Source organism: Pseudophryne corroboree, chromosome 12 (assembly GCF_028390025.1).
Source record: "Pseudophryne corroboree isolate aPseCor3 chromosome 12, aPseCor3.hap2, whole genome shotgun sequence".
In the NCBI taxonomy this organism is placed as follows: Eukaryota; Metazoa; Chordata; class Amphibia; order Anura; family Myobatrachidae; genus Pseudophryne; species Pseudophryne corroboree.
Genome location: NC_086455.1, coordinates 59,830,892 through 59,856,813, shown reverse-complemented (window position 1 = coordinate 59,856,813; position 25,922 = coordinate 59,830,892). Strand labels below are relative to the sequence as shown.

General features: G+C 45.0%; 1 protein-coding gene and 1 non-coding gene across 2 annotated transcripts in view; both read right to left on the bottom strand.

Moving 5' to 3' along the window:
- Positions 1-25,922, bottom strand: part of PAPOLA (poly(A) polymerase alpha) — a 146,284-nt gene that overhangs the window by 57,276 nt on the left and 63,086 nt on the right. Inside the window, exons 4-12 of the mRNA XM_063947539.1 lie at positions 16,103-16,184; positions 14,666-14,775; positions 14,283-14,336; positions 13,081-13,192; positions 3,031-3,120; positions 2,804-2,942; positions 2,346-2,418; positions 2,023-2,143; positions 1,655-1,739 (exon numbers count right to left, since the gene is read on the bottom strand). Coding sequence (XP_063803609.1) covers positions 1,655-1,739; positions 2,023-2,143; positions 2,346-2,418; positions 2,804-2,942; positions 3,031-3,120; positions 13,081-13,192; positions 14,283-14,336; positions 14,666-14,775; positions 16,103-16,184 — 866 coding nt within the window. The remainder of the gene's footprint in view (positions 1-1,654; positions 1,740-2,022; positions 2,144-2,345; positions 2,419-2,803; positions 2,943-3,030; positions 3,121-13,080; positions 13,193-14,282; positions 14,337-14,665; positions 14,776-16,102; positions 16,185-25,922) is intronic.
- On the bottom strand, positions 7,448-7,568 carry LOC134981606 (U5 spliceosomal RNA). The gene has a single exon (XR_010190725.1). It is a non-coding gene; the product is annotated as a U5 spliceosomal RNA (small nuclear RNA).

Here is a 25,922-nt window from a genome sequence, read left to right as displayed (position 1 = left end):
ATCTTCCATTAAGTGACTAACCTATGGACAGAACTAACATTTTTATTTTGGCTGAACTGACACATTGAGCTTTAAACAACCATGTCTGCCACATTTGCTGTGGCAGCATGTAATCTCCATGAAACATATATAATTAGCCGTGCCTTGTGTCATGAAACCGAGCAGAAATCAGCATTAACGGGCTCTCAGGGCTGCATTTGGGTTCATTGTGGGTCTCTAATCGCACTTCACCTGGGAGAAGAGTCCCTGCAGCACAACTCACTGATAAATGAATCTGCCTCATTTTATATTACACTTACAGTATTTGCTGGCGTATAAGACTACTTTTTTGCCCTGAAAAACATGCCTCCAAGTGGGGGGGTCGTCTTATACGCCGAGTGCACTTCAGTTGGGATAGACATAGCTGCCATAGTGGCCTTCCGATGCCCGCCCACCTCATTCTACTCACCATCCAGTATCGCGCGGCCGCGGCGGGTCACTAGTGCCAATTACAGGGAGATGCAGGGACTGGCCGGAGGCGCTGCAGTCGCGTTGTGGCCGTACAATGGTGACAATGACAGGTACTGTAATGGCACTGATACTAATACTAATGGCACTCATGTGAAACCGATAACACTAAATGCACACAGGGGTATACTTTTATACATCTTACAACTTTCTCCTCGCCCCCTCCCCCCTTCTTATGCATACCTTGATAAATACTCCCTATCCAAATCTCTTATCAGGTCATAATATACAGTATGTCACAAATCTGATGTTCTTTTAAGTTTTATTTGGTGTGTGGAAGGGGGTAGTCTTATACGGCGAGTATATAACAAACTCTATATTTTGAGTGGAAATGTTGGGGGTCGTCTTATACGCCCAGTCGTCTTATACGCCGGCAAATACGGGTAAGTCTAGGAAGAATTGCTACATAGGTAACACCACCAGAATTATAGGATTTGCTGATATCAGTCACCTAAAGACTTGTTGCCACAAACAAGACTTCTGATGTATTTATTCAATTTACCCTTCCTAAACCAAAAGCAGAGCCTCTCAAATGTCAGTAACACTTAAGGCAACATAAACCAGGGAGACAGACACAACAGGCAAACATACTTGGAAACAAAGATGGCCTTTACCACTGTGGAGTCTCAAAGTATTTCTCCATTTCAAAGAACCAATAACTCCAACTTACACCCCCCCCCCCCTTACTGCTCAATTATGAAGAACCTACCTCTTCGCCTAACATCGTGAACTGATCTTATGTGAAGACCTGCAGGGGAATCAGTTACTAAATTTCAGGAGGGAACCAATCTTTGGGTTGTCAACCAAGCACTGGTTGAAGCATGCATTGGTCATTACACCTCTGCAGGACTCCACATAAATCCAGCAACGTGTCAATCAACCTCTCCTAGGCTGGAATAGCTCCAAATGAAGAGCAGATACACAAACCAAGGATAACCGTGGGCTAAGAGTAGAATGCTTAGAACACAAGGCAGCACAAAAGTCATCTTTAATAGAACTAATTTTCAACAAAAGAGGAACAATTTACTCATCATAATAAATAGCATAGAAAAGAAGTATACTCCACACATACCTCATTAAATGAATTGTTTTCATTTTATTTTTAATTCCACCCCCAAACAATGCAGACAGGTTATAATATACATACTTGTATTTTTGAAAGAAGTTTGGAGCTTCAAAAAGCTTGGACCAATCTGTTTTACCCAGCAAGATCTCATCTGTTATAGCCAGACCTGCAGGGAATAACCAGGAAAAAAAAAATGTATTAGCATTACAATGAATTAAATTAACCAACTGCAAAAACAAAATTGTGTTGGGTGTTAAAGGTTCAAAAGATGATGGGTGATCAGCAAGGAGACTATATAACGAGAGTCAAAGACCTCACTAGCATAGTCCAAGTAACCAGCACAATAAAGAAACTGCAGCATCCTGGATATAGACTGGGAGTGAAGGCGCAATTTCTATGGCCTTTCCATCAAGATCAATAGGAACCGCCTGTAACGTCATCCAACCTACCTTGCTTGAATTCCTCCACCATAACCATTCGTGTGGAAACAGACACATTGTAAGTAGAATTCTGCTGGGGATAAGCTGGCGTGATGATGGGCATAAGGTGGTACCTGTCACTGGGATTCACCTACAAAAAAAATAGAGAATAAGAACAGTTACTAAAATTGGAGACAGTTTCCACTTTTGCAGAACAACCGTTATATGTAAAGGCTACGTGCTTGGTTTGTAGCACCCAAAAAGTAAAGCACTAAGACATTCACAGCCTGGGAAATACATCCGAGAGATGCACTGAATTGTAGACTTATTTCCTACTATACGTTTTTACTGACCCTCGGGTCCCAGACAGGCAAATTAAGATTACACTCTTCAGGCTGCTTCAACAAAACTGGATTAGGCCATTCCCTACAAAAGGAGAGAGAGAAAGAAAAAAAAAAATAATTATGATGGAATGCTATATTTCTAAGGATAAAATGTAAGCCTGTTAGTCGAGATGAAAGCTTGAAATAAGCATTGGACGATGGACGCAGCGGTTGAGTGGAGGCAGCAGCGGTGTTACTTGGACAAAAACAAAGGAGTAGATGTAAGACACCGGCGATATAGTGGGTGGGGGAGTGGTATCAATGCACATTATGTGCACTGATACCGCTTCCCCCCCATGTATTACAGCGGCAGAGTGTGCATGGTGACAGGGGGACTATATACCCCTGTCATTCTTGTATGTTAATACATCTACCACCCAAAAAAACCCACAAAAAACCCCGACTAATTCTCTTCTGCAATAACTCACCATTTGGAAAATACCAGGAAAAACTTATGCACGAGAGTAGATGCTATTGCATTTGGATACAGTTGACATGTTCTTGCCACCAGCATAGCCCAGGAAACTCCTCCAAGAAATCCTAGGATGTTGGAATAGATGTTGTGGCCTATAAAGAGAAAATAAATGGAAAATCAACACATTTTATAAAGCACCAGCACAAACATTTTGTCCAACATATATTTAATAAAACTTACGCTTGGCCCATAGCTTAATTGCTCTCAAGGTTAACCTGAAGTTATCGATGTTTGGTACTAAATGGAGGATTTCATCAGTTACGCGACAACCTGAAAAAAAAAAAAAAAATTAAGTAGTAAAAACAAGAAATAAGAATAACATTTATACTTATAGAGGGACACAATAAATCAATCTGGTAGTTGGAACAAATCTTGACCAAAACTGTAAAACTGAAAATTTGGTATATTTAGCCAGGCTTTCCTCTTTTACTTGTCTTTAGAGGAAATATTAGGAATGGACACTCAGATCACTGGTCACATTGCAGACATGCAAATATTGGGCCTAATTCAGCATGGATCGCAAATGCAAAATCTCTCTCTAATGGGCAAAACCTTGTGCAGTGCAGGTGGGGCAGATATAACATGTGCAGTGACAGATTTGGGTGGGGTGTGTTCAAACTGAAATCCAAATTGCAGTGTAAAAATAAAGCAGCCAGAATTACCATGCATAGAAACAAAAATAGGATTTTGGTACTTACCAGGTAAATCCTTTTCTTTGAATCCATAGGGGGCACTGGAGTACTCTTGGGATATGGGCGGCGTAGCAGAACAAAGGCACTGAATATTTAAATTTAGAACTCTCCACCCCTCCATATCCCTAGAGTACCTCAGTGTACGAACCCAGTGTTTTTACTGAGCGAACTACTATAGAGAGGTTGACAATGGAGAATTCCTATAACATAACGGACAACAACAAAGTTGACCCATAACGTTAGTGTCAACTAAACAGTTGACAGCATAACCGATAGACCTTTATAGTTTGAACCAATCGGTTAAAATGTGTTACCATAAGCTCCTTTGAGCTTAATACAAACCAGGTAAAACGTGTTACCCTAAGCTCCTCTGAGCTTAAAACAACCCAGGTAAAACTGCTCTGGGTGGGCGTCCAGTGCCCCCTATGGATTCAAAGAAAAGGATTTACCTGGTAAGTACCAAAATCCTATTTTCTTTTTCATCCACTAGGGGTCACTGGAGTACTCTTGGGACGTACCAAAGCTTCCCTCGTGGGCGGGAGAGCTGTTTGACACTTGTAACAGTAGGCAGCCAAAGCTAGATGCTGATGCCGCAACCATTCATAACGTGTAAACGTGCACAAACGTGGTGCACTGAAGGCTATGTAGCCGCGTCGTAGACGCTCCACGACCCGCTGGGTCTGACATTTCCACAGAACCTGTGGGATGAGCCATTACTGACGTAGGCGATTGTAACTTAGCCCTAAAGTAAGCCTGACTTGTAGTCATTATTATCCCACTGGATAATGTCTGCTGAGAAACTGGCTAACCCCAGTTGGCAGCATTATAGAGAACAAACAACGTATCCGTATCACGTACTGTAGACGTTCGGAACATATATAAACGCGTAATGCGTGTACCACATTCAGAATTCTAGAATGTGCTGTCAACACAGGAACCACTATTGGTTTATTGATGTGAAGAATAAGAAAGCGGAATTCGTCCGAAGATCTGCTTTGTCATGAGAAAACTCAAATACGGTGGCTTGGAATACAAGGCACACAAATATGAAAACAAAACCCTTGCCGAAGCTAAGGCTAGAAGAAAAATGTTTTCCCAAGTGAGAAACTTAATCCCCATTTATTGTAAGGGTTCAAAATATGAAAACTGTAAGAAATCTGAACCCAACCTCAAGTCACCTGGCGCTGTAGGTGGGATAAATGGAGGCTGCACTTTGATGACACCTTGTAGAAAGGTGTGTACAGACGCAATAGAGTCAAACGTCTTTGAAAATAAGTTGACCACACAGATACCTGCACCCTCAGTGCAGATAAACGCAGTTTCCCATCCCACCCCGTTTAACAGAATACGGGTAACTTGAAGGATGTCGGAAACTTCCGAGCTTTACCACCTATGTAAGCACACCAAATTTTGTAATAATGAGCTGCCTTAAGCGGCTTACTAGCTCGTAACATGGTTGGTATAATACTGTAATGCCCTATTTCTTTTCTTAAGAGGGCGGTCTGAACCCTCACCCCGTCAACCGCAGCTGCGGTACATAGGTAATAGGTACATAGGTAACTATGGGTAAAAGAACGTTCCCTGTTGTAACAGGCTGGACGTATTATGAGCGGGCCAAGATCGTGTGCAAGTATTCCTTGGAGATTCGAGAAGCAAGCTCTCCGAAACCCATGAGATATCACTAGTATGACTGTGACGAACTGTCTTATGATCCGTTTTGGCAACGGAGAGAGCAGCGGAAAATGGTGGAGCCAGATACACGATGCTGAATGACCACACGAATGTGAGAGACTCCACCGCCACTGCCCTTGTGATCTGTTGTTTTGTACACATACTGAGCTTTTGTAATTGTGGCGAGATGCCATCATGTATACCTGAGGGTAACCCCCTTCTGTGGACTCACATATGAAACACCTCTGGATTTAATGTCCAGTTTTCAGGATCTAAATCCTGACGGGTGAGATCATCTGTCTAACAGATGTCCACTCACGGAATGAACCCCGTTGACATTATCACATAATGGTGTTCTGGGCAATTGAGGATTCGAGTTACCTGCCGCATTGCCATGCGGCTTCTTGGTTCTCCCTGGTTGTTGTGTATGCAACTCCCGTTGCGTTGTCTGACTGTTGGTCAGACTGAAAGCGAAGCATGTAGTGCATTGTAAAATGCACGGAGTTCCAGGACATTTATCGACAGCAATCTGTCGTGATCCGTTTCAGAACCTCTGTCGCTGATCTTTTTTAACTACAACTCCTGAACCTCTGAGACTCTCGTCCAGATTATATACACCCTCGCCCCTCTGTGGGAAACGCGAGTGAAGGCCGGCGAACTAAATCGCTTTGAAACACATCATTATTCTTAACAGGCGAATACAGCAATGTACCGCTAGTGTGCGTGTTTTGCACTAATTACTAGATGTACATTTGTTCTTGCTGGTGTAGTAGGTAAATGTCTTCGATTTACCGTATTTATAATCTTACCTAGGAATTGACGTCGTTTAGACGGAATTAGATGCGATTATTTTTGAACTTGATCTGCCACCGCAGTATACATTAGTAGCGCAAGTTAAAGGAACTTTGTTGAGACAGAGTTCTTATGAGCAGACATTCTAAGTATGGAACGATTGTCACTGGCAGGTCTCTGAGATGAGCCATCATCACCAACATCACTTTGGTAAATACCCGAGGCGTTGACAAGAAGCCAAATGGTAGACCTGAAATGGTTAATGGTTGTGGCGTTTTGCAAACGCTAGAACCTGTGATGACCAAACCGGAATGGGTAAATACGCATTGTGAAGATCAAGTGAAATTATGCAATTTTGTGGCTCCAATATGCAAATACTAACCGCAGAAAATCCATTTTCAAACTGCATTAAGTGACTTGCTGATTGAGACTGCGACGGAGCTGTCTGGTTTTGTTACCCCAAACAGAGGGGAATAAGTAACCCTGACTCTGTTGGTGTACTACTGCCTGGTTATAAAGACAGCTGAAAACTAGCAGAGACTAAATGGCAACCTGCCAAACCGTTCGACAGAGGCAGTCTTATCCTTTAATCTGTAAATAGCTGAGACATCCATGAGTTGATGTCTGGAAACCCCGCAAATGTAACGTGTAAAGACGCGCTTCCACATTGGAAAATGGAGATGGCCTAAGAGGTCATCAAGCCACTGGCTTGCTGACTGTAGCGTCCTGTCGTTACAAGGCGTGACTGTTTTGTACCACCGCCTTGAAAAAACTGAAGTCTAAAGGGATTAAACGCCGGCACAAGTATTTCCGTTTTGATACTGGATGCGGTAATGGCTGAATATCAAATTTAGGACCAAACAAGCTCTGGCCTTGTCGCGCTTAAACTAGCGACGATGAAAAGTGAGAATCGAAGTAACCGGCGTTAGCAGAAGCTTTACAGATATACTCTGCAGCTTCTTTTAACAGTTTATTGTTTCCATACATAGTCTAGTGACCCAAATGTATCTTGGGTCTTTATAATGTTTGACCCAGACGCATTTACCAATGGCGGATCGCGTCATTTTGGAAACGATTAAATAGTGGTAAGAGTCTACTTAGTCTCTGTAAAAACGTAGACATTGACTCACTGGGCCGCACTATCTGAGTGCTGGACTAATGTACCCTTCTCACTCGTAGTTATCGGTGTGAGATTTGACATAGAATCGTGCATTAAATTATAAGACCAGTTAAATAAACACCCTGGTACCCAAAGGGAAATTGGCCCTTTGGAAAGACTGTCCTTCGTTAGTGCTGGTGGAGTAACTTCCGAGACTCCGTTACCGCTCTTTTAATTTGAATTGCCAATGCAATTTTTTAGTCTGCGCTAGAGCCTTACTCGCTATGCAGACAGACACCACAATAGTCAACGGACAGACACTTGCACGACTTATTGAAGTTATTATCATATATATATTTTATTGCTGAAAAGCATATTTATATGAAACTCATGGTTGTTTCTCTCAACGGAAATCTGTAGTAAAAAGCGAAAGCTTTATTCGATCTGAAGAGAAACCAGAGTATTCTTTATGTGAAAAGCAATTCACATGGGCATGTGAAACCCGAACCAAATTCCCACTAACACCCCTGCGCCTCTGGTGGCTTAGAGATGTAGGGCAGGAATGTTCCAGAATTACAAACTGGAAAAACAACAGGAAGCATGTTAAAATGGCCCCTTTGCCATGCTGACTGTGATAATCACCTGAACAAGTTACAATTGTTCAGTGTTAATATAGCCTCTTATACAGTATAATCACAGTACGGGTACAACACATGCTCTATGAATATATATATATATATATATATATATATATATATATATATATATATATATATATATATATATATATATATATATATATATATATAGGCTCAATAGCCTATGATAATTACAGACATTAATATATATATGCTCAATAGGCTATTATACAGCATTAATATAGGCTCAATAGCCTATTGCAGGCCTGGCCAACCTGTGGCTCTCCAGCTGTTGTAAAACTACAAGTCCCATCATGCCTTGCCACAGTTTTGCTATTAGGGAATGCTAAAACTGTGGCAGGGCATGCTGGGATGTGTAGTTTCACTACATCTGGAGAGCCACAGGTTGGCCAGGCCTGGCCTATTTGATAGTTACAGATATTAATATATAGGCTCAATAGCCTATTTGATAATTACAGATATTAATATATAGGCTCAATAGCCTATTATACAGTGATAATCACATACATTAATATAGGCTCAATAACCTATTATACAGTGATCATCACAGATATTAATATATATAGGCTCAATAGCCTATTATACATGATAATCATTAATATTCTGATATCACAGGACAGGTTATAATACATGTCTGCATTATTTACTGTCACCTCTGGCTGCATATATAACTGCTGTTTATATATGTATTTTACATACCCTTTCAGCAGTGAGTCGCCCGATTCCACCGCCCCCCTTCCCCCCTGTAACACTGTGTCTTCTCAGGAACAGCCGGGAAGACTTGCAGGGAGGCTGGCATCTGCGGTGCTGGGCGGTCGGACGGAGCAGCGGCCCGGTTGTCACCCTGTTAACGCTGTTAGTGAGCGTCTGCGGGTGGATGTTGTCGGCCGGACGGAGCGGCTGGGACGGGCGGACGTAGCGCTGCCGTCTGGAGCGAGTCTCAGACGTAGCGGCTGGGCGCTGTGGCGGGCGGTGCGTGGAAGCGGCATTCACTGTGACCCACCTAGCGGGGCGGCAGCCTGCGCTGACCGCCCCGTTCCCCAGCTTACCTTCCTCCTATTCAAGGCTGCGACGGGGCTTCTCTGTGTAAGCTCCGTCCAGCTTTCAAGTCATCTTGTTCCTGGCTGCGACGGGGCTTCTTTCTGTAAGCTCCGTCCAGCTTGTTCCTGGCTGTGACGGGGCTTCTTCTGTAAGCTCCGTCCAGCTCGTCTTTGATAACTTCTTGCTGGCTGTGACGGGGCTTCTTTATGTAAGCTCCGTCCAGCTCTTTGATCATTTCTTCCTGGCTGTGACGAGGCTTCTTTCTGTAAGCTCCGTCCAGCTGTTGCAGGAGACAGTGGGCTGCCTGTGGCTGTGAGGGTGCTCTTTGTGAGGACCGACACGCCATGCGCTGCCTTGCAGCGGCACCATCCCGGACCCATGTTTTTCCAGAAACTGGGAAGGGATGTGCTAAGTGTAAAATTAAATAAAAAAAAAAAATCAAAATGAAAAATTAATAAATCTTCCATCCAAGTGTGGGAATCCCACAAGCCGATGTTAGTGCTTTGAGCACAGAAAAAACACTGGGTTCGTACACTGAGGTACTCTAGGGATATGGAGGGGTGGAGAGTTCTAAATTTAAATATTCAGTGCCTTTGTTCTGCTACGCCGCCCATATCCCAAGAGTACTCCAGTGACCCCTAGTGGATGAAAAAGAAATAACGCTTACCCAAATCTAACTCTCTCTGCACATGTTACAACTGCCCCACCTGCAGTGCAACATGGTTTTCATTAGAGAAAGATTTTGTTTTTGCAATCCATGCTGAATTAGACTTATTGTGCACAAAATTGTCCTAACACAGCGTGGCAGACCAGGCACAAATAAAGGTGTACATGTGATCTCCCTCACAGTGCACTACACTGGAATTTATTAACTCTGGGGGAATTCAATCAGCCAGAAGATTTGCCACGGGATTGTAGCTCCTGGGATAAGAGCCCAGAGCTATTCAATCACTCCCTGCAATAAACCCAGAGGCTGCACTTAGAGGGTAATGCAGACTGAATCGCTGCAGCTAGGCTGCGTAGGCTGGCAGCTACTCAGCGGGTGCAAAAGCATTGCCACCGTGCAATGCTATCACACCCTTGCGGGGAAGGGGGACCCTGACATGCGGGGCAGACTAGCCCTGTGCTGGGCATCCCCCCGCATGTCAGAGTAACTGACCGTAGATGTGCTCAGATCTGAATTACCCCCTTAATGCGGATTTCAGCTTGGACCTTATAAGGGTGCGAAAGAAATCCACATTACGTGTCCCTCAGGACTTACTGCATGCGATAACTTCACAGCTCTGGGCACTTAACTTGGAATCTATGGCTTATTGTTCGCTGCAGTGCTGACCGCAGGAAATAACTGAATTGCTCCGGGCACTCAACCTAGGAGTTAACAACACACAGGAAATCCTGCACCCATTACAATTTGTATGTCCACAACTTACCCATCAAAAACATAATGGAGGAGAAACAGGTTAAATCGCACTTGTTCAAACAATACCATAAAGTTAAAATAGGCTTCAAAACCCCATATTTATCAAAGATAATGAAAGTAATAAAAGCCCATAGTAACCAATCCCCATCCTTATCCAGATTTCATCTGCACCAAAGTGATTCATCAAGATATTGTCTGTTTTGTTGTATGCAAAGAACTGGAATATTGGTTTTCCTAAACTGTAGTGTCCTACCGACATAGATCTTCAGTGCTTTTACATCATACAATGAGTGAAGAGAGGCTTCTATCACTGACTGTCTCCAACCTAGACAGCAATCGCAATGTCCTTATTTAACCCATGTTCAACCCTGCTCGTTACCAGAGTTGAAATACCGGATTTTTTTTTTTTTTTTTTTTTTTTTTTAACTAGCCCCTTTCAGATTGTGCCGCAACCCGGGTTGCAGCACGTTCACCGCTATCAATAACCCAGGTTCTGACAACGAGTAGGGTTGAACATGGGTTAAATAAGGACATTGCGATTGCTGTCTAGGTTGGAGATAGCGGTCTGAAAGAGGTATTAGAAACTTCCTCTTCCTGCACAAAACATACACCTAGACCCAATGATAATTTGCCTTATATCAGATTTCTACCTCTAAGCATGTTCTCAACCACCCTGTAGGAAATCTTTTATTTAAGAATCACGGATTCAACTTCTACATCCTGAGAATGTCAATGTACCACAAACCGTCTTGGCTAGTCTGGTGCCGCTAAAAGCACATGGACTCCCTGACCTTTTACCTTTTTGAGTTCGAGCAAGAGCATTGTAATAAGTCACAGAAATCAGATAAAAATAGCAGGGGATAGTCACAGCACTGGCACGGAAAATCTAGGAGTCCCTGGTCCTGGAGCAGAATTTCTCCAGAGTGTGGTTCATCCAGGGTGAAATTTGCCTGAATTCATCTCTCCACAATTTGTTGGAAAAGATCTGGGTTGAGAAACCACTAAATGGAATGCTGCTAGGGCAATTAGCAATGCTCCATCTCTGGAATGGACTCAGCCGATATAAACACATGAACCGGATGGTTTCCTTCAGTGGAAGGGAGTTCTTTGTGCCTAGCCAACTGCTGATGCATGACCGTGTCATTGCATTATCTGACTGTATTATGTGGTTTCCCCAACATAAAATGCCCCTGAAATAGAGTATTTACCACAACCAACTTGATTCTAGGACACTGTTCTGAAGCATTGCTTACGTTGGGGACCACGTCCCTAAAACTGGCAATGAATGGCAACAGCCCCCCAAGCCCTGAGCGATGGCATCCATCACAACTGCCCAATTGCATGTGTTAAAAAAACAGCCCCCGCTGATGTAAATGCCCCTCAGCTATCAGACATGATCACTGAGTTTTGAAGGTACAATTCCTAATTTCGACAGCAGTTCCACCTGGAATGGAACCTTGCAAACTGTTTGGATTCAAATGTCGAGACCATCTTCTCAAGGGCTTTAACACATAAATGAACTACTGTCCATCCGAGAACCAGACTCCTTACTATGAATCTGTGTAACAGGTCTATCTTTTCTGGTAAAGAAACATTCTCTGACAAGCAGAAAATGCAGATAGACAGGTTTCTGGTTAGGGACCAAAATGGATTTCAAGTAGCTAGTAATCCAGCACAGCAATTGATTTGGTCTCTCGGTAATGAGCTTCAAGCAGAATCAGAGAGACTGCCTTGATTGAGAGACTGTCCAAGTAAGAGAGAGTCATCAAAATATTCTACATTCCTAACGATGTGTCCTTTCTTATCTTGCTGCTGCATGTGAACACATCGCGACAGGCTGGGAATATGATAAAATTCAGATACGAAGTCTACAATCTGGAAGTCAGACCAAGCAGTTCAAATGCAGAGGAAATCCCATAATTCAATTACACCCTGGCTCTAGAAATACTTCCTTAAAGCGAAGAACAACCGGAAGATGGAACAGGAGATGCTGGCAAGGTACTGGACCCAGGGATGAAAGACTATGCTTGGCTTGAGGAATGCAACCCTTACCATGTCCCAGCTTGCAATTTACCACTGTCTTAATAAGAATGGCCCATCCCAGCTGACATGTAAGTAGTATATGGCCACCTATTCATGGGGGAAGGTATGGACATATGGCAGAATCTGATGACCATTGAGGAGATGTGTGGTGATCTAATGGCATGTGGGGAGGTTGAGGTGCACGTGCGGTGGACACAAGTTTGGAAACAATGATGAAGTGGATGATGGTCTTGCTCCTGGATCTTCCAAAAATTTGTCAAGCCATGACATAAGCAATAATGCCACTGCTTCTGGTGACTAGGCTATTTTTCCCATCATGACCAGCATTTGCCAATGCATGGAGTTGACTCCAGCAGCTGAATAGTGTGTGTCACGTAGCTCAGCCTTTAGAATTTCAGATACAAACATATGCACGTGACGTGCTTGTTCTATCGAATAAGCAAAGGATGGCTGTGCCTTCGTGACTAAGCAATATAGCGACCATTATGAAATGACTTCTGTAATAAATTCTATATTGTTTCTTTGAAACAGACTTCAGCAAATGAGTTTATTTGCCCTACAGTCAATTCAGCAATTACCGCTTGTTGCCTCTTATGGAACATTATAGAATCGTACAATAACCAGATTATTTAGCTGTAAATGTCTTATTACAATGCGTGAGAAAAAAAAAGGTTCTGTAAGGGATCACACAGGCCAGCTGCCACTAGCTTACATGCAGGCCTGCCTAACCTACAGCAGAATGAAAGTTAGAGCACTGGCTGATGTGCTGATGTTTTCAGCAAGTGTTACTTTCATCCAAGATAGTGTGTTTACCATTAAGACTCCGTATGCATCTTATGTCTAAATTCTTCAGCAGGCTATCATCTCTCAGGTCCAAGTCCTCGGGAATTGTCTGAAGTGCAAGTCTAGCAAATAAAATATCAATCTGGAAAAGAATTTGGAGACAGGAGTAAAAGTCAGGCCTCAACCAGAACAACTTTGAAAGCCTCATCATCGTGGAGCAAAATACATACACCTGGGCAGGGTATACCATCCCAATACAAAGTTCATTAAGGGACTATTAAACTTTACATTTAGAGTAGTTTACACCTAAAATGCTCCATTGTCATCTCCCATGTCACCCATTGTCATATCCCATGTCACCTCTCTTTGCTTCCTTCAGTCTCATGTCTATATGAAGAAATGCACTGTCCTCCCAAAGCTATTCCCATGTTCACTAAATCAGCTATGCAAGCTTACGCTCATTTAGTCAAGTCCACATGGGTTCCTGTCTTTCAACAGACATGGCAGTGCGTGTGCGTAGGAATAAACATGACCACTGTATGGGAATGTTTTACAGCATAGACCCTATGCACCACCAGCATTGCTTCTTTCTGAAGCCCTGCATGGCTATGGTAGTAGAGGTCCAGGGATGACTATAACATTTAAATTTACAAATTCTTCAAAATAGTTAAGGACAACACTCTGCATGAAATTCCGGGTGTACTATGAGTGGCCGGTGAGCGGGATCCTGGGGGCCAGCATACCGGCGTCAGGATCCCGACCGCCGGCATACAGACAGCTGGGCGAGCGCTAATGAGCCCCTTGCGGGCTCGCTATGCTTGCCACGATGCGGGCACGGTGGCGCGTGCCACGCTATTCATTCTCCCACCGGGGGGGGATGGCATCCCCCCCCCCCCGGTGGGAGAATGAATAGCGTGGCACGCGCCACCGTGCCCGCATCGTGGCAAGCATAGCGAGCCCGCAAGGGGCTCATTAGCGCTCGCCCAGCTGTCTGTATGCTGGTCGCCGGGATCCCAGCCGACGGCATACTGAAAACCACCCTGAAATTGCAACACCCTCAAAACATGCTGTAGGACAGCTCCTGTCCTATAGTCGCCACAGTCTGGCTCCCTCCCAGCCTACAGCCCTCATTTCCGAATAGAATGGAAAAGTAAACAAGTCACGTTTGTTAAAAAATATCCCAAAACCTGTAAAACATATGGTCAAAAGTAAACCTTAGTAATATTTGTTACCTCTATCCCATCAAAGCAAAGCTTAATCACAGGTACAAACGCTTCTTCCACAGACTGAAAAAAGGAGAAAAGCAAAAGCACTTATAAGTAAAGCCATTCAACAGGTTACAGCAAAGACTAATAATTGTGAGGTCTGGTTTACTATAACAATGGGTAAGAACCATATAACATTTAAAGATCTTAGTATAACAAAGGGCACATGGCAGCCTGGTCATTTACACTAAGGGCAATTTTTTCTTCTTCTTATAATGTCCCTATGCGACCCGCAGGTCTGAAATAATGGGAGCTGTAGTTCAACAACTGGAGACATAGTTAGCATAGCAAAATACTTAATGTAAGTGAAAGTACTGGTCCTGGGAACTGAGCGCACAGATGACACTTACACGCAAGTCTTTCACTTTGTCTTGAAGTTTCAATTTGTCATAAAACGATGAAAAAAAGTCACTTCTGTCAACGTGTCTTGGAGCCACACACAAGGCATCAATATCCGCACCTACATGATACAGATGTACATAAAAACAAATTACTACAGCATGGAGGTAGTATATTAACATAGACAATGCCATTTTCCATGCACTTTTTATCTAGTCACTCCCAGGTGTCAAATGGTGACTGCATACTTGTAGCATTCAATGGCGGCCTAAACTCAGACCAACCTACAAAGATGTACAGAGGTTAATGGAATAAAAGCCTTCTCATACATAAACCTTCCAACAAAGGTAAGAGTGTGGATGGAACTATTATGCAAGGTAAACCAATCTCTGTGTGTACTCTTATACCCCTTTCACATCGCACTAAAAACCCGGTATCGACACGGCATATTGCCGTGTCAAAACGGGTCCGTGTGCGATGTGAAAGGTCCTTTGGTGAATTAGCGGGTCGCCTGACCCGGTAATTCAACCCGGTAAAAAAGAAGGGTCATTACCGGGTTGATTACCGGGTCAGGCGCAGTGTGAATGGGAGCCGCTCCGATGCGACACGGCTCCCATTCACAGCATAGGCGGCGCAGGAGCTGAGCTCATCTCCCGACGCCGCCTCCACCCCCACCCCTGCTGCGCCCTCCGCTGCTATGGCAACAGACCCGGTATATTGCCGGGTCGGAAAGCCAGCAACGGAGCGCAAATGCCGGATCCCACCCGGTAAGTACACGTTTCTCTTACCGAGTAGGATCCGGCATTTGCGATCTGAATGCAGCATTAGTTATTGGTGTCAAACATCCAAGTTCAATTGAGAGTGAAAATGGGTTTGAAACCAGTATTTTCAAGGTCACTGGAGGTCGCAAAGGAGTCTTCAAGGCATTACCAGCGGTAAAACTCACCGAAATTTGTACTACAATTACCCGCATATCATTTAATCTTTAATAGGAGGGGCAGCACTCTCAAATATTGGTTCAGCAACTGAAAGGGCTGACTTCCAACAGGTGTAGGCCTAGATACACTTTAAGGTTACCCTTTTAGGGTTAGACAGATGAAATGTACTCTGTAAGAGTAACGTGTAAGAAAGTAAACAAACTGAGGAGTCTATGTTGGAGAGCAGTGACAGAATGCCGTGAGATAAATTAGACAGAGATGGCTGACTTATTGACAGCTCTAAAAATTAAATAGGAGATTAAACACACAGACAAAGCCGAACACAAGTCTCCAGGAGCAGGTGAATATAAAATATAAGGAAAAAGAAAAAAGATTTTTATAGTTTATATATTAATAGAAAGAAGGAAAGTGGAAGGATGCTGGGTAAGGATCTAGTTATTCAGCACAAATTACAGACACTAGAAACCAGCCTTTATTTATAGTTTAACTGCAAATATCACAAAGATATACCTTTTGTGTGGACACCCAATCTGTATGACCCAAATGTAAATATCTTGCCTCCAACATTCTCAATTACAGCTTGCGGAAGATTCTGGAGGGATAAACAACATTAGAGATATCCAACACATGAAAGAAGATAAGGAGGAATTTAAAAAAAAAAAAAAAAAAAAAAACACAAAGGAAGGAGGAGAATTTTGGTACAGGTTGAGTATCCCTTATCCAAAATACTTGGGACCAGAGGTATTTTGGATATCGGATTTTTCCGTATTTTGGAATAATTAGATACCATAATGAGATATCATGGTGATGGGACCTAAATCTAAGCACAGAATGTATTTATGTTACATATACACCTTATACACACAGCCTGAAGGTAATTTTAGCCAATATTTTTTTATAACTTTGTGCATTAAACAAAGTGTGTACACATTCACACAATTCATTTATGTTTCATATACACCTTGTATACACAGCCTGAAGGTAATTTAATACAATATTATTAATAACTGTGTATTAAACTAAGTTTGTGTATATTGAGCCATCAGAAACTATCTCACTCAAAAAAGTCCGTATTTCGGAATATTTGGATATGGGATACTCAATCTGTACTTACCGATAAATCTATTTCTCTGAATCCACTCGGGGACACTGAAGAGTCAAAACAGCTGGGGTGCGAAGAATGGAGACCGGAGGTTGCGCAATGTAAAAACACAAAAGTGCACAGCTGGCTCCTACCCCTACACGCCCCCAGTACTTCCAGTTTGAAAAATTGGCAGAGAGAAGAGGGATCGTAGAGAAAAACATTCGGGAAGGAACCAACCATACCATAATGTTAACCATCAACCAAGAAACTATCAAACTTTGTTCTAAACTATCTTGAGCCAAAATAACTATAAACGCGCAGGCTGGCAGCACCGAGGCAGGCATCCAGTGTCCCCGAGTGGATTCAGAGAATTAGATTCATCGGTAAGTACCAAAATCCTCTGTCATCCATTAGGGGACTCTCGAGAGTAAAACAGCTGGGGACGTCCCAAAGATACTCCCATGGGCGGGAGTGCTTTGCGAAGCCTGCAGAACCAAACGGTCAAACTTGGATTCTTTAACGGCAAAAGTATCAAACTTGTAGAAGCGCGTGAACGTGTGTGCGGATGACCACATTGCTGCTCTACAATGTTGGCCAGAAGCTCCTCTGGCAGCCGCCCAAGAGGCTCCTACCGACCTGGTGGTATGAGCACCCACCTGAAACGGAACTGTCTTACCATTAGAGACATACAATTGTCTGATGGAGAGTCTCACCCATCTGGACAAGGTTTCTTTTGTAGCTGGCCAACCCCTCTTGGGTCCATTATACAGCACAAAAACATCTAGACTTCCCAAAGGGACTTGTAGCCTATACATAAACCCTTAATGCCCTGACCACATTCAAGGAACAGTCTCCCTCTGACACCTGAAAGGATGAGACCACAATTGGTTGGTTTATGTGAAAACCCGAAACCACCTTAGGTAAGAACTCAGCTCTAGTAAGGAGTTCCGCTCTATCCTCATGGAAAACAAGAAAAGGGTATTTTCAGGATAGGGCTCCCAATTTCGATACTTTCCTTGCCGAAGCCAATGCAAGGAGCAAGACAGTCTTCCAGGACACATTTCAGATCTGCATCTTCCAAAAGCTCGTAGAGGTCAGCTCTAAAAAAATAAAAATAAATAAATAATAATAATCCAACACCAGGTTTAGGTCCCACTCCCTGTAGAATTGTCTGTACTTCCTGTAAGGACGCCAGACGTTGTTGGTAAATTTTTTTGAAAGGGCCAAGACCTAGATTTTCAAGGACCCCAACCTCAAACCTCCGTCCAAACCCGCTTGTAGAAAATGCAACAATCTGGTAAGGCGATTTTGTCTGGGGTTCCAACTTCTAGGCAGCAATCCATGTATTTCTTTCAGATTCTGTAATAGTGTGCAGCAGTAACCGGCTTTCTAGCTGCCAACTTGGTAGGGATAGCACATTTCAGAATAACCTGTTCCTTCAGAATCTTGGTCTCAAGAACCACGGCATCAAATGTATGTGGTTTAGGTATGGATGTAGAAATGGACCCTGCGATAACAGATTTTCCCTCTGCGGTAACCACCAAGGCTCTTCCGCAAGTAGGCTCCTCAGATCAGAGTACAAACTACTGCAAAGCCAGTCCGGTGCTATCAGAATCACCCACACTGCTTCCTGTTGCATCTTCTTCAACACCTTTGGTAAAAGAGGAAACGGTGGAAATATGTATACCAAGTCGTATAACCAGGGAATCGCCAGCGCGTCTACTTGCCTCTGCCGCTGGGTCCCGAGTTCTGGCCACATATCTTGGAAGTTGTCGATTTTGTTGAGAAGCTATTAGACCTACTTGTGGTAACCCCCATCTTCGTACTACGGCATCAAAGACTTGAGGGTGTAGGCTCCACTCTCCTGGGTGCATGTGTCTTGGACGGTAGACTACTACCTCAGTCGCCAGTTGTCCACTCCTGGAATAAAGACCGCCAACACAATGAGGTTGTGCCTCTCTGTCCACGACAGAATCCTTGTTGCCTCTTAATGCCAAGCAGCTTTTTGTTCCTCCTTGTCGGTTTACATACGCCGCTGCCGTCACATCGTCCGATTGGACCTTTACGTGTCGTCCTTGTACTAGGCTGCAGAAGTGCATTGTAGATAGCTCGTAATTCCAGTACATCTACCAGTAGACAACTCTTGTACTATGACCACCTTCCCTGGAACGGATGGTTTCCCAGTACCGCATCCCAACCTCTGAGACTTGCATCCATTGTCAACATGATCCAATCCCAGATTACAAACAGTTTTCCCGCAGACAGGATCTTGTGGCCCCCAGATGAGTGCAATTCTGGCCTGAGGTGACAAACTAATCTTCTTGTGAAGACAGATGCATGCCTGTCCCTTGCGATCAGGTTCATCTGGATAGGTCCTGAGTGAAGCCTGCCGAATTCAATAGCTTTGAAAGATGCTACCATCTTCTCTAGAAGTCGTATACAAAGGTGTAGAAACACAGTCTGATTTTGTAAAACTTGGCGAACCATGTGTCTGATGTCTTGAATCTTGTCCTCTGGGAGAACCGTATCGTGTCTAGGATGAAACCCAAGAATTGGATTCTTTGGGTTGGTAGTAAGTTGGATTTTTTGAAGTTCACAATCCAACCGCGTTGAGTCAGGACCTGATACGTGATCAGTGTGTCTCGAATCAAGAATTCCGGAGACGGAGCCTTGATAAGGTGGAAATTAAAATAAAGGTATTATTGTGATCCCCTTAGACCTCAATACCATTACCATGACCGCCATGATCTTTGTGAGAATCCTTGGAGCTGATGACAGGCCGAACGGTAGCGCTCTGAATTGGTAGCGGCTTTTCTCAACAGCAAACCTCAGATATGCCTGATACGGAGTCCAAATCGGAATACGAAGGTATGCATCCTTTATGTCCATTGACACTAGGAATTCCTGTTGTTCGAAACCTGCAATGACAGACTGTATCGATTCCATCTTGAACCATTAAATTGTTATGAATTGATTTAACACTTTTAAATTTAGAATTTGTCTGACAACCATCTGGTTTGAATACCACAAATAAATTCCCTTCTGTGGTACCGTAACAATTACCTCTTGTAGAAGCAACTTTTGGATTGCTCTCTCTAATGCCCTTGCCTTTTGAAGGCACCGAGGTAGACCCATAGTAAGGAACTGACTGTGGGGACAGATTAGAAAATCTACCTTGTAACCCTGGAAGACTATACTGTTGACCCAGACTTCTGGAGAGGTTTCGGCTCAGGCTTCCTGAAACCTTGTCAACTGGACGCCCAACTTGGGAGAACCAAGATGAGCTGGGAGACCGTCATGCCACGGTCTTGTCTGTTGCTTTATATTTCTGCTTTTGAGCTGTCGACTCGGAACGGCCTCTGCTTCTACGAGATTGTCCTCCAAAACCTCTACCTTTAGCATGAAAGGACTGTGTCCTAAATGAAGTAAAAGCTGGACCAGAATAACTCTGCCTTGTAGCCGGCGCAGATCTCTGATATACCATAGGCAGGAAAGTCGATTTTCCAGCCATGGCATGTGAAATCCATTTGTTGTCCAATTCAGGACCAAACAATGTCTAACCGACAAGAGGAATGGCTTCGACTGCCTTCTTTTAGTCCGAATCCACTTGCCAGTCTCTGAGCCAGAGTATTCGTCTAGCAGAAATCGAAATACGCGACTCTATTCTGCTAGCATCCTTTGCAGCCTGGCAAAGGTAAGTGACTGACTCGCGTATATGCCCCGCTAAACGGGATATCTCCTCCTGGTTATCTTCGGCTGCTGCGTGAACTATCCGATTAGCCCACGCAAATAGGATTTTAATACCTAGCGGTATATCCTTTTCTCGTAGTCCATAAGGGATATTGGGGGAAACTAGTACGATGGGGTATAGATGGGGTCCAAAGGAGCCAGTGAACTTTCAAATTTCTTCGACTGGGTGTGCTGGCTCTTACCCTCTATGCGCCCTTCCACAGGCAGTTATAGGTAAAAACGTGCCCGAAGGAGAAAGGACATATATGGAGAAGGAACAGAAAGGGTGGTGAGATTTACACACCAGCACATCACTAACATACAACAACCAGCAACGGCTAGTAACAACAGTAGCTGAACAGGTAACTATAGAACAAAAACCTGCAGAAAAGTCCATGCACTGAAGCGGGCGCCCAATATTCCTTATGGACTACGAGTAAAGGATTTACCGGTAGGTATTAAAATCCTATTTCTCTAGCATCCATAAGGGATATTGGGGGAAACTAGTACGATGGGGACGTCCCAAAGCTTCCAGAACGGGCGGGAACGTGTGGAGACTGCTGCAGCACTGCCTGCCCAAACTGGGTATCCTGATTGGCCAGGGTATCAAATTTGTAGAACCTCACAAAAAAAAGTGTTCTTCCCCCCACTAGGTAGCAGCTTGGCATAGTTGCAAGGCCGAGACTCCAGGGGCAGCCGCCCAGGAAGAGCCCACTGATCTAGTAGAGTGGGCATTTAGAGACCGAGGAACAGGCAAGGCTGCCGACACATAAGCCTGTTTGATAGTAAGCCTAATCCAACGAGCAATGAACTGCTTTGAAGCAGGGCAACCCTTCTTCTGCGCATCATAGAGCACAAGCAAGGAATCAGTCTTTCTGACCCGAGCTGTATGCTTGACATATATCTTCAAGGCACGCACAGCATCTAAAGTCTCTGGAGGAGCAGAAGCGTCAGAACCGGACGGGACCACAATACGTTGATTCACATGAAACGCGGAGGCAACCTTCGGCAGGAACTGTTGTCTAGTCCAGTGCTCCGCTCTGTCCTCGTAAAAGACCAAGTACGGACTTTTACACGATAAGGCCCCCAATTCTGGAACACATCGAGCAGAAACCAGTGTCCGTAACATCACAGTCTTCCACGTGAGGTACTCATCTTCTACCGTCAGAGGTTCAAACCAGGAGGACTCTAGATGCCCAGGGATGCCGTAGGCGTCACAAAAGGGAGGTTGTATGTCGAGTACCCCTTGCAAGAAGGTCAACTTCTGGCAACAGCGCCAATTTCTCCTGAAAGAAAATGGAGAGAGCTGATATCTGGACCTTAATGGAACCCAGACGTAAGCCCTTATCCATATCAGCCTGCAGGAAACGTCCCAAGTGAAACTCTGCAAGCGGATACGTGCGTTCCTCGCACCAAGAGACATATCTCCTCCAGATATGATGATAGTGTTTTGACGTCAGGTTTCCTGGCCTGAACCACGGTTGCAATAATCCTCTTGGAAAGGCCCTTGTGAGCCAGGATGTTCCGCTCAAACGCCATGCCGTCAAACAAAGTCGCCGTAAGTCCGGCTAGACGAACGGTCCTTGTTGAAGAAGATCTCTTCTGAGTGGTAGAGGCCAAGGGTCTTTGATGGACATGTCCAGAAGATCCGCGTACCATGCCCTCCGAGTCCAATCTGGGGCAATTAGAATTGTCTGGACACCTTGATTCCTGATTCGCTTTAGCACTCTTGGGAGCAAAGGGATCGGAGGAAATAGGTAGACCAGCCAGTACGGCCAAGGCAACACCAGTGCATCCACTGCCCTCGCCTCAGGGTCCCTTGTCCGCGAAGATTACCAGGAAAGTTTCTTGTTGAGACGAGAAGCCATGTCCATTTGTGAGCAACCCCACCGGTCGATGATCTGCCGGAACACCAGATGGTGTGGAGATCATGACGACTCAGGAACTCCGCCTCCCAGTTGTCCACACCCGGAATGAAGATTGCTGACATGGCTTTTGCAATTCTTTCTGCCCAGAGGAGTATCTTTGAGACTTCTCACATGCAGGCTCTGCTTTTTGTCCCTCCTTGTCGATTGATATATGCCACCACTGTGGCATTGTCCAACTGTACCTGGATCGCATGATTCTTGAGTAGAGGACAGGCTTGAAGTAGAGCATTGTAGATCGCCCGACGATCCAGAAAGTTGATTGGAAGGAGGCTTTCATGGGCTGACCACCTGCCCTGGAACTGCGCCCCTTGGTTGACAGCTCCCCATCCTCTCAGACTCACATCCGTCGTGAGGAGGGTCCAATCCTGAATCCCGAAACTCCTGCCCTCCAGGAGATTGGAGGACTGTAGCCACCAGAGGAGGGAAATATACTGGCCTGAGGTAACAGCTGAATCATCCGGTGCATCTGGAGATGCGATCCGTACCACTTGCTCGGGAAACATTCTTCTGGCGGGTATGGGTCGTTGGTTCGACCCAACTTAGGTCAACTACTGAAGGTTGACATGGGCATTAGGTCGACATATGAGGCAACCATCTTTCCCAACAACCTTATGCAGAGGTGTACGGACACTCGAGTAGGTCGGAGCACCTTGCGGATCATCTCTTGAAGTGTTTTCGCCTTGTCCTCTGGTAGAAACACCTTCTGGGCCACAGTATCCAGCAACATCCCCAGGAACAGGAGCCTCTGAGTTGGCTCCAGGTGGGACTTCTGTAAGTTGAGGCTCCACCCATGGTCGGACAGAAGACGGATGGTGCGGTCGATATGGAGCAACAAAAGCTCCCTGGATCTTGCCTTTATCAGAAGATCGTCCAGATAAGGGACCACACTGATCCCCTGGACCTGGAGTTTAAGCATAATTTCCGCCATAACTTTCGTGAATACCCTCAGGGCTGTTGACAGGCTGAAGGGCAGTGCCTAGAATTGGAAGTGATCGTCCAGCAGGGTAAACCGCAGGGTACGCCCGATGAGGAGGCCAAATTGGAATATGGAGATAGACGTCCTTTATATCCAAGAAGACCATCAATTTCTGTTCTTCCAGGCCCGTAATCTCTGCTTGCAGGGATTCCATTTTAAACCTGAACACCCTCAAATAAGGATTTCAGATTCAGAATGGGTCTGACCGAACCGTTCAGCACCACAAACAGGTCTGAGTAAAACCCCTTGCTGCGTTGCGGTAATGGTATAGGAACAATGACGTGGGACTGGACCAACCTTCTGATAAGCCTGTTGCAACGTAAGCTGCATTTCCTCCATTCTGAAAAACCGTTGGGGAGAGGGGGGGGGGGGGGGGGGGGGGGGGGGGGGGGGGAGTACTGTCAAGCTCCAGCTTGTAGCCTTGAGAAACGAGCTCCCTGGCCCAGGCAGCCTGGCATGAGGTCTCCCAGACGCGGCTGAAGTGACGCAGTCGGGCTCGCACCTCGATGCATCCAGTTCAACCCCAAAAAGCCATTCCCCAGAAGAGGGGAGGGAATCCACATTATGTTTGGATTCTGCATCCGCAATCCACTGACGCAACCACAAGGCCCTGCACACCAACACCGCCATGGCAGACGTTAAAGCATTAATGTTCCCATCTCCTTGAGGGAATAACAGAGGACACGGGTAGTGTCCTGAATGTGCTTCAGGAGAGTTACCATATTAACGAAGGGCATGTTCCCAGAGAGGCCCTCCCGACCGGTCTTTGTGAAAGGCCGGCTGTAGTGTATATAGATTTTAGGGTAGTCTATATTTCAATCCCAAGGATCCTTCATAGTATAGGAGCCCATGGACAGGTAGCATCGCCTTCTTAGACAGGCGAGAGACTGAGACATCCACCCCAGGGGGGTTCCTCCCAAACTTTTCTACCTTCAGGAGCAAATGGGAAAGTGCGCAAAAACGTTTTGGATACTTGGGAATTTTTTGTCTGGATTTTACCAGGCTGTTGGAATAAGTCATCTAACTCTGGAGAATCAGGGAAAGTGACATTGGGCTTGTTTTGTACAAAGAAAAACGACTGCTGTGATGCAGCATCCTCTAGAGGGAGCTTTAACACATCCCTTATAGCCAAAGTGAGGGGTACAATATCCTGAGCAGAACCGGGATCCCCACTAATGGGATCCAGGTCATACCCATCATCTTGAATATCATCATCTGAAAGCAGAGCAGGTAAACCACGCTTCTGTGGCCCTGCATAAGAGAGGGACGGGCTGTGCATCTGCCCTAACAGCTAAATCTGCAACACCTTGTTGTAGTAGCCGAGTCTTCTACACATTAGCAGTGATCTGGGAAGACATATCTGACATCATAGTCTTAACAGACCCTAACCAGTGGGGCTCTGCAACCTCTCCCCCAGCACCTTCACTGATTTGTGAATATTGACTGCATTGTTCACAGGAAACAGAATCATTGGATAATGGAGGGAATCTGGTGTGACATACACTGCACAGCTTGTGTTTACCAATATTTCACAGTAAGCACAATAACATACACAGACAGACAGTTATAATGCAAGCCTGCCCTACTGTATATGAGAGGAGACACAGATAAGAGGACACTGGCACACAGGCTGTGCAGCTTTCTAAACAAACACTAACAATTTATGTCCTACAGAGGATCAGGATAGTGTACACAAGCGGCTCTCCCCCTTTACTACACCCTGTACCAGTTTTCCAGCGTGTCTTGTGAGGCAGGAAGCACTGTGTGTGCTGTAGATGACTGCTGTTAGCAGAGGATGGCGCCAAAACGCCCCAGGTTCCGCTCTGAGTTAGCTCCGCCCCCTCTAATGGCATCAGAGCTATAATGAATATTTATACTGGCAAAGTCTCCTTTACAGCTTAAAACATCACATAAGTGCTCAAGCCCTTTTGTGCCAGTTCTACACGGGGGATCTTAGTGGGACCCCCCACCCCCATGAGGATCCTGTACGCCGCACCTGTGGTCAGCCGCACTTTGAACCGGGGGACCCCCCCTAGCCCCGGTTTGTACTCACCACCAATGTCACCTTCAGGCAGCGTTAGGGGTGTGCGGCGTGCTGCGGCTGTGGCAGCCAAGGCGTCGTGCCCCGCTGAACAACAACCCCTTAGGACGGTGGTCCTGCAGCGAGGAAGCGGCTCTGCATCTCGTAAGGCCGGTGGCCGCTCCCCCCCTAACTCCCACGGCGCAGGTATGCTGTTGCCCAGACAGCATACCGAAAATAATAAAAGTTTAAAATTAAATTGAAGAAAACTCTATGGAGCTGCAGAGATGTGCATCCTCTCCTGAGGGCACTTTTTTCTATACTGCCCGTGGCAGGGGGCATAAAGGGGAGTAGCCAGCACACCCAGTTGAAGAAATTTAAAGTGCACTGGCTCATTTGGACCCTGCCTATAACACATCGTACTAGTTTCTCCCAATATCCCTTATGGATGCTAGAGAAACAATAGCCTTATTAACCCAGGCACTTACCAACATCAGTCTGAGTGATGCTCCTGCCGCCACAAAGATGGATTTAAGTGCAGTGTCCAACTTGCGGTCCGAAGCATCCTTTAATATAGTCAAATTTGGTATAGG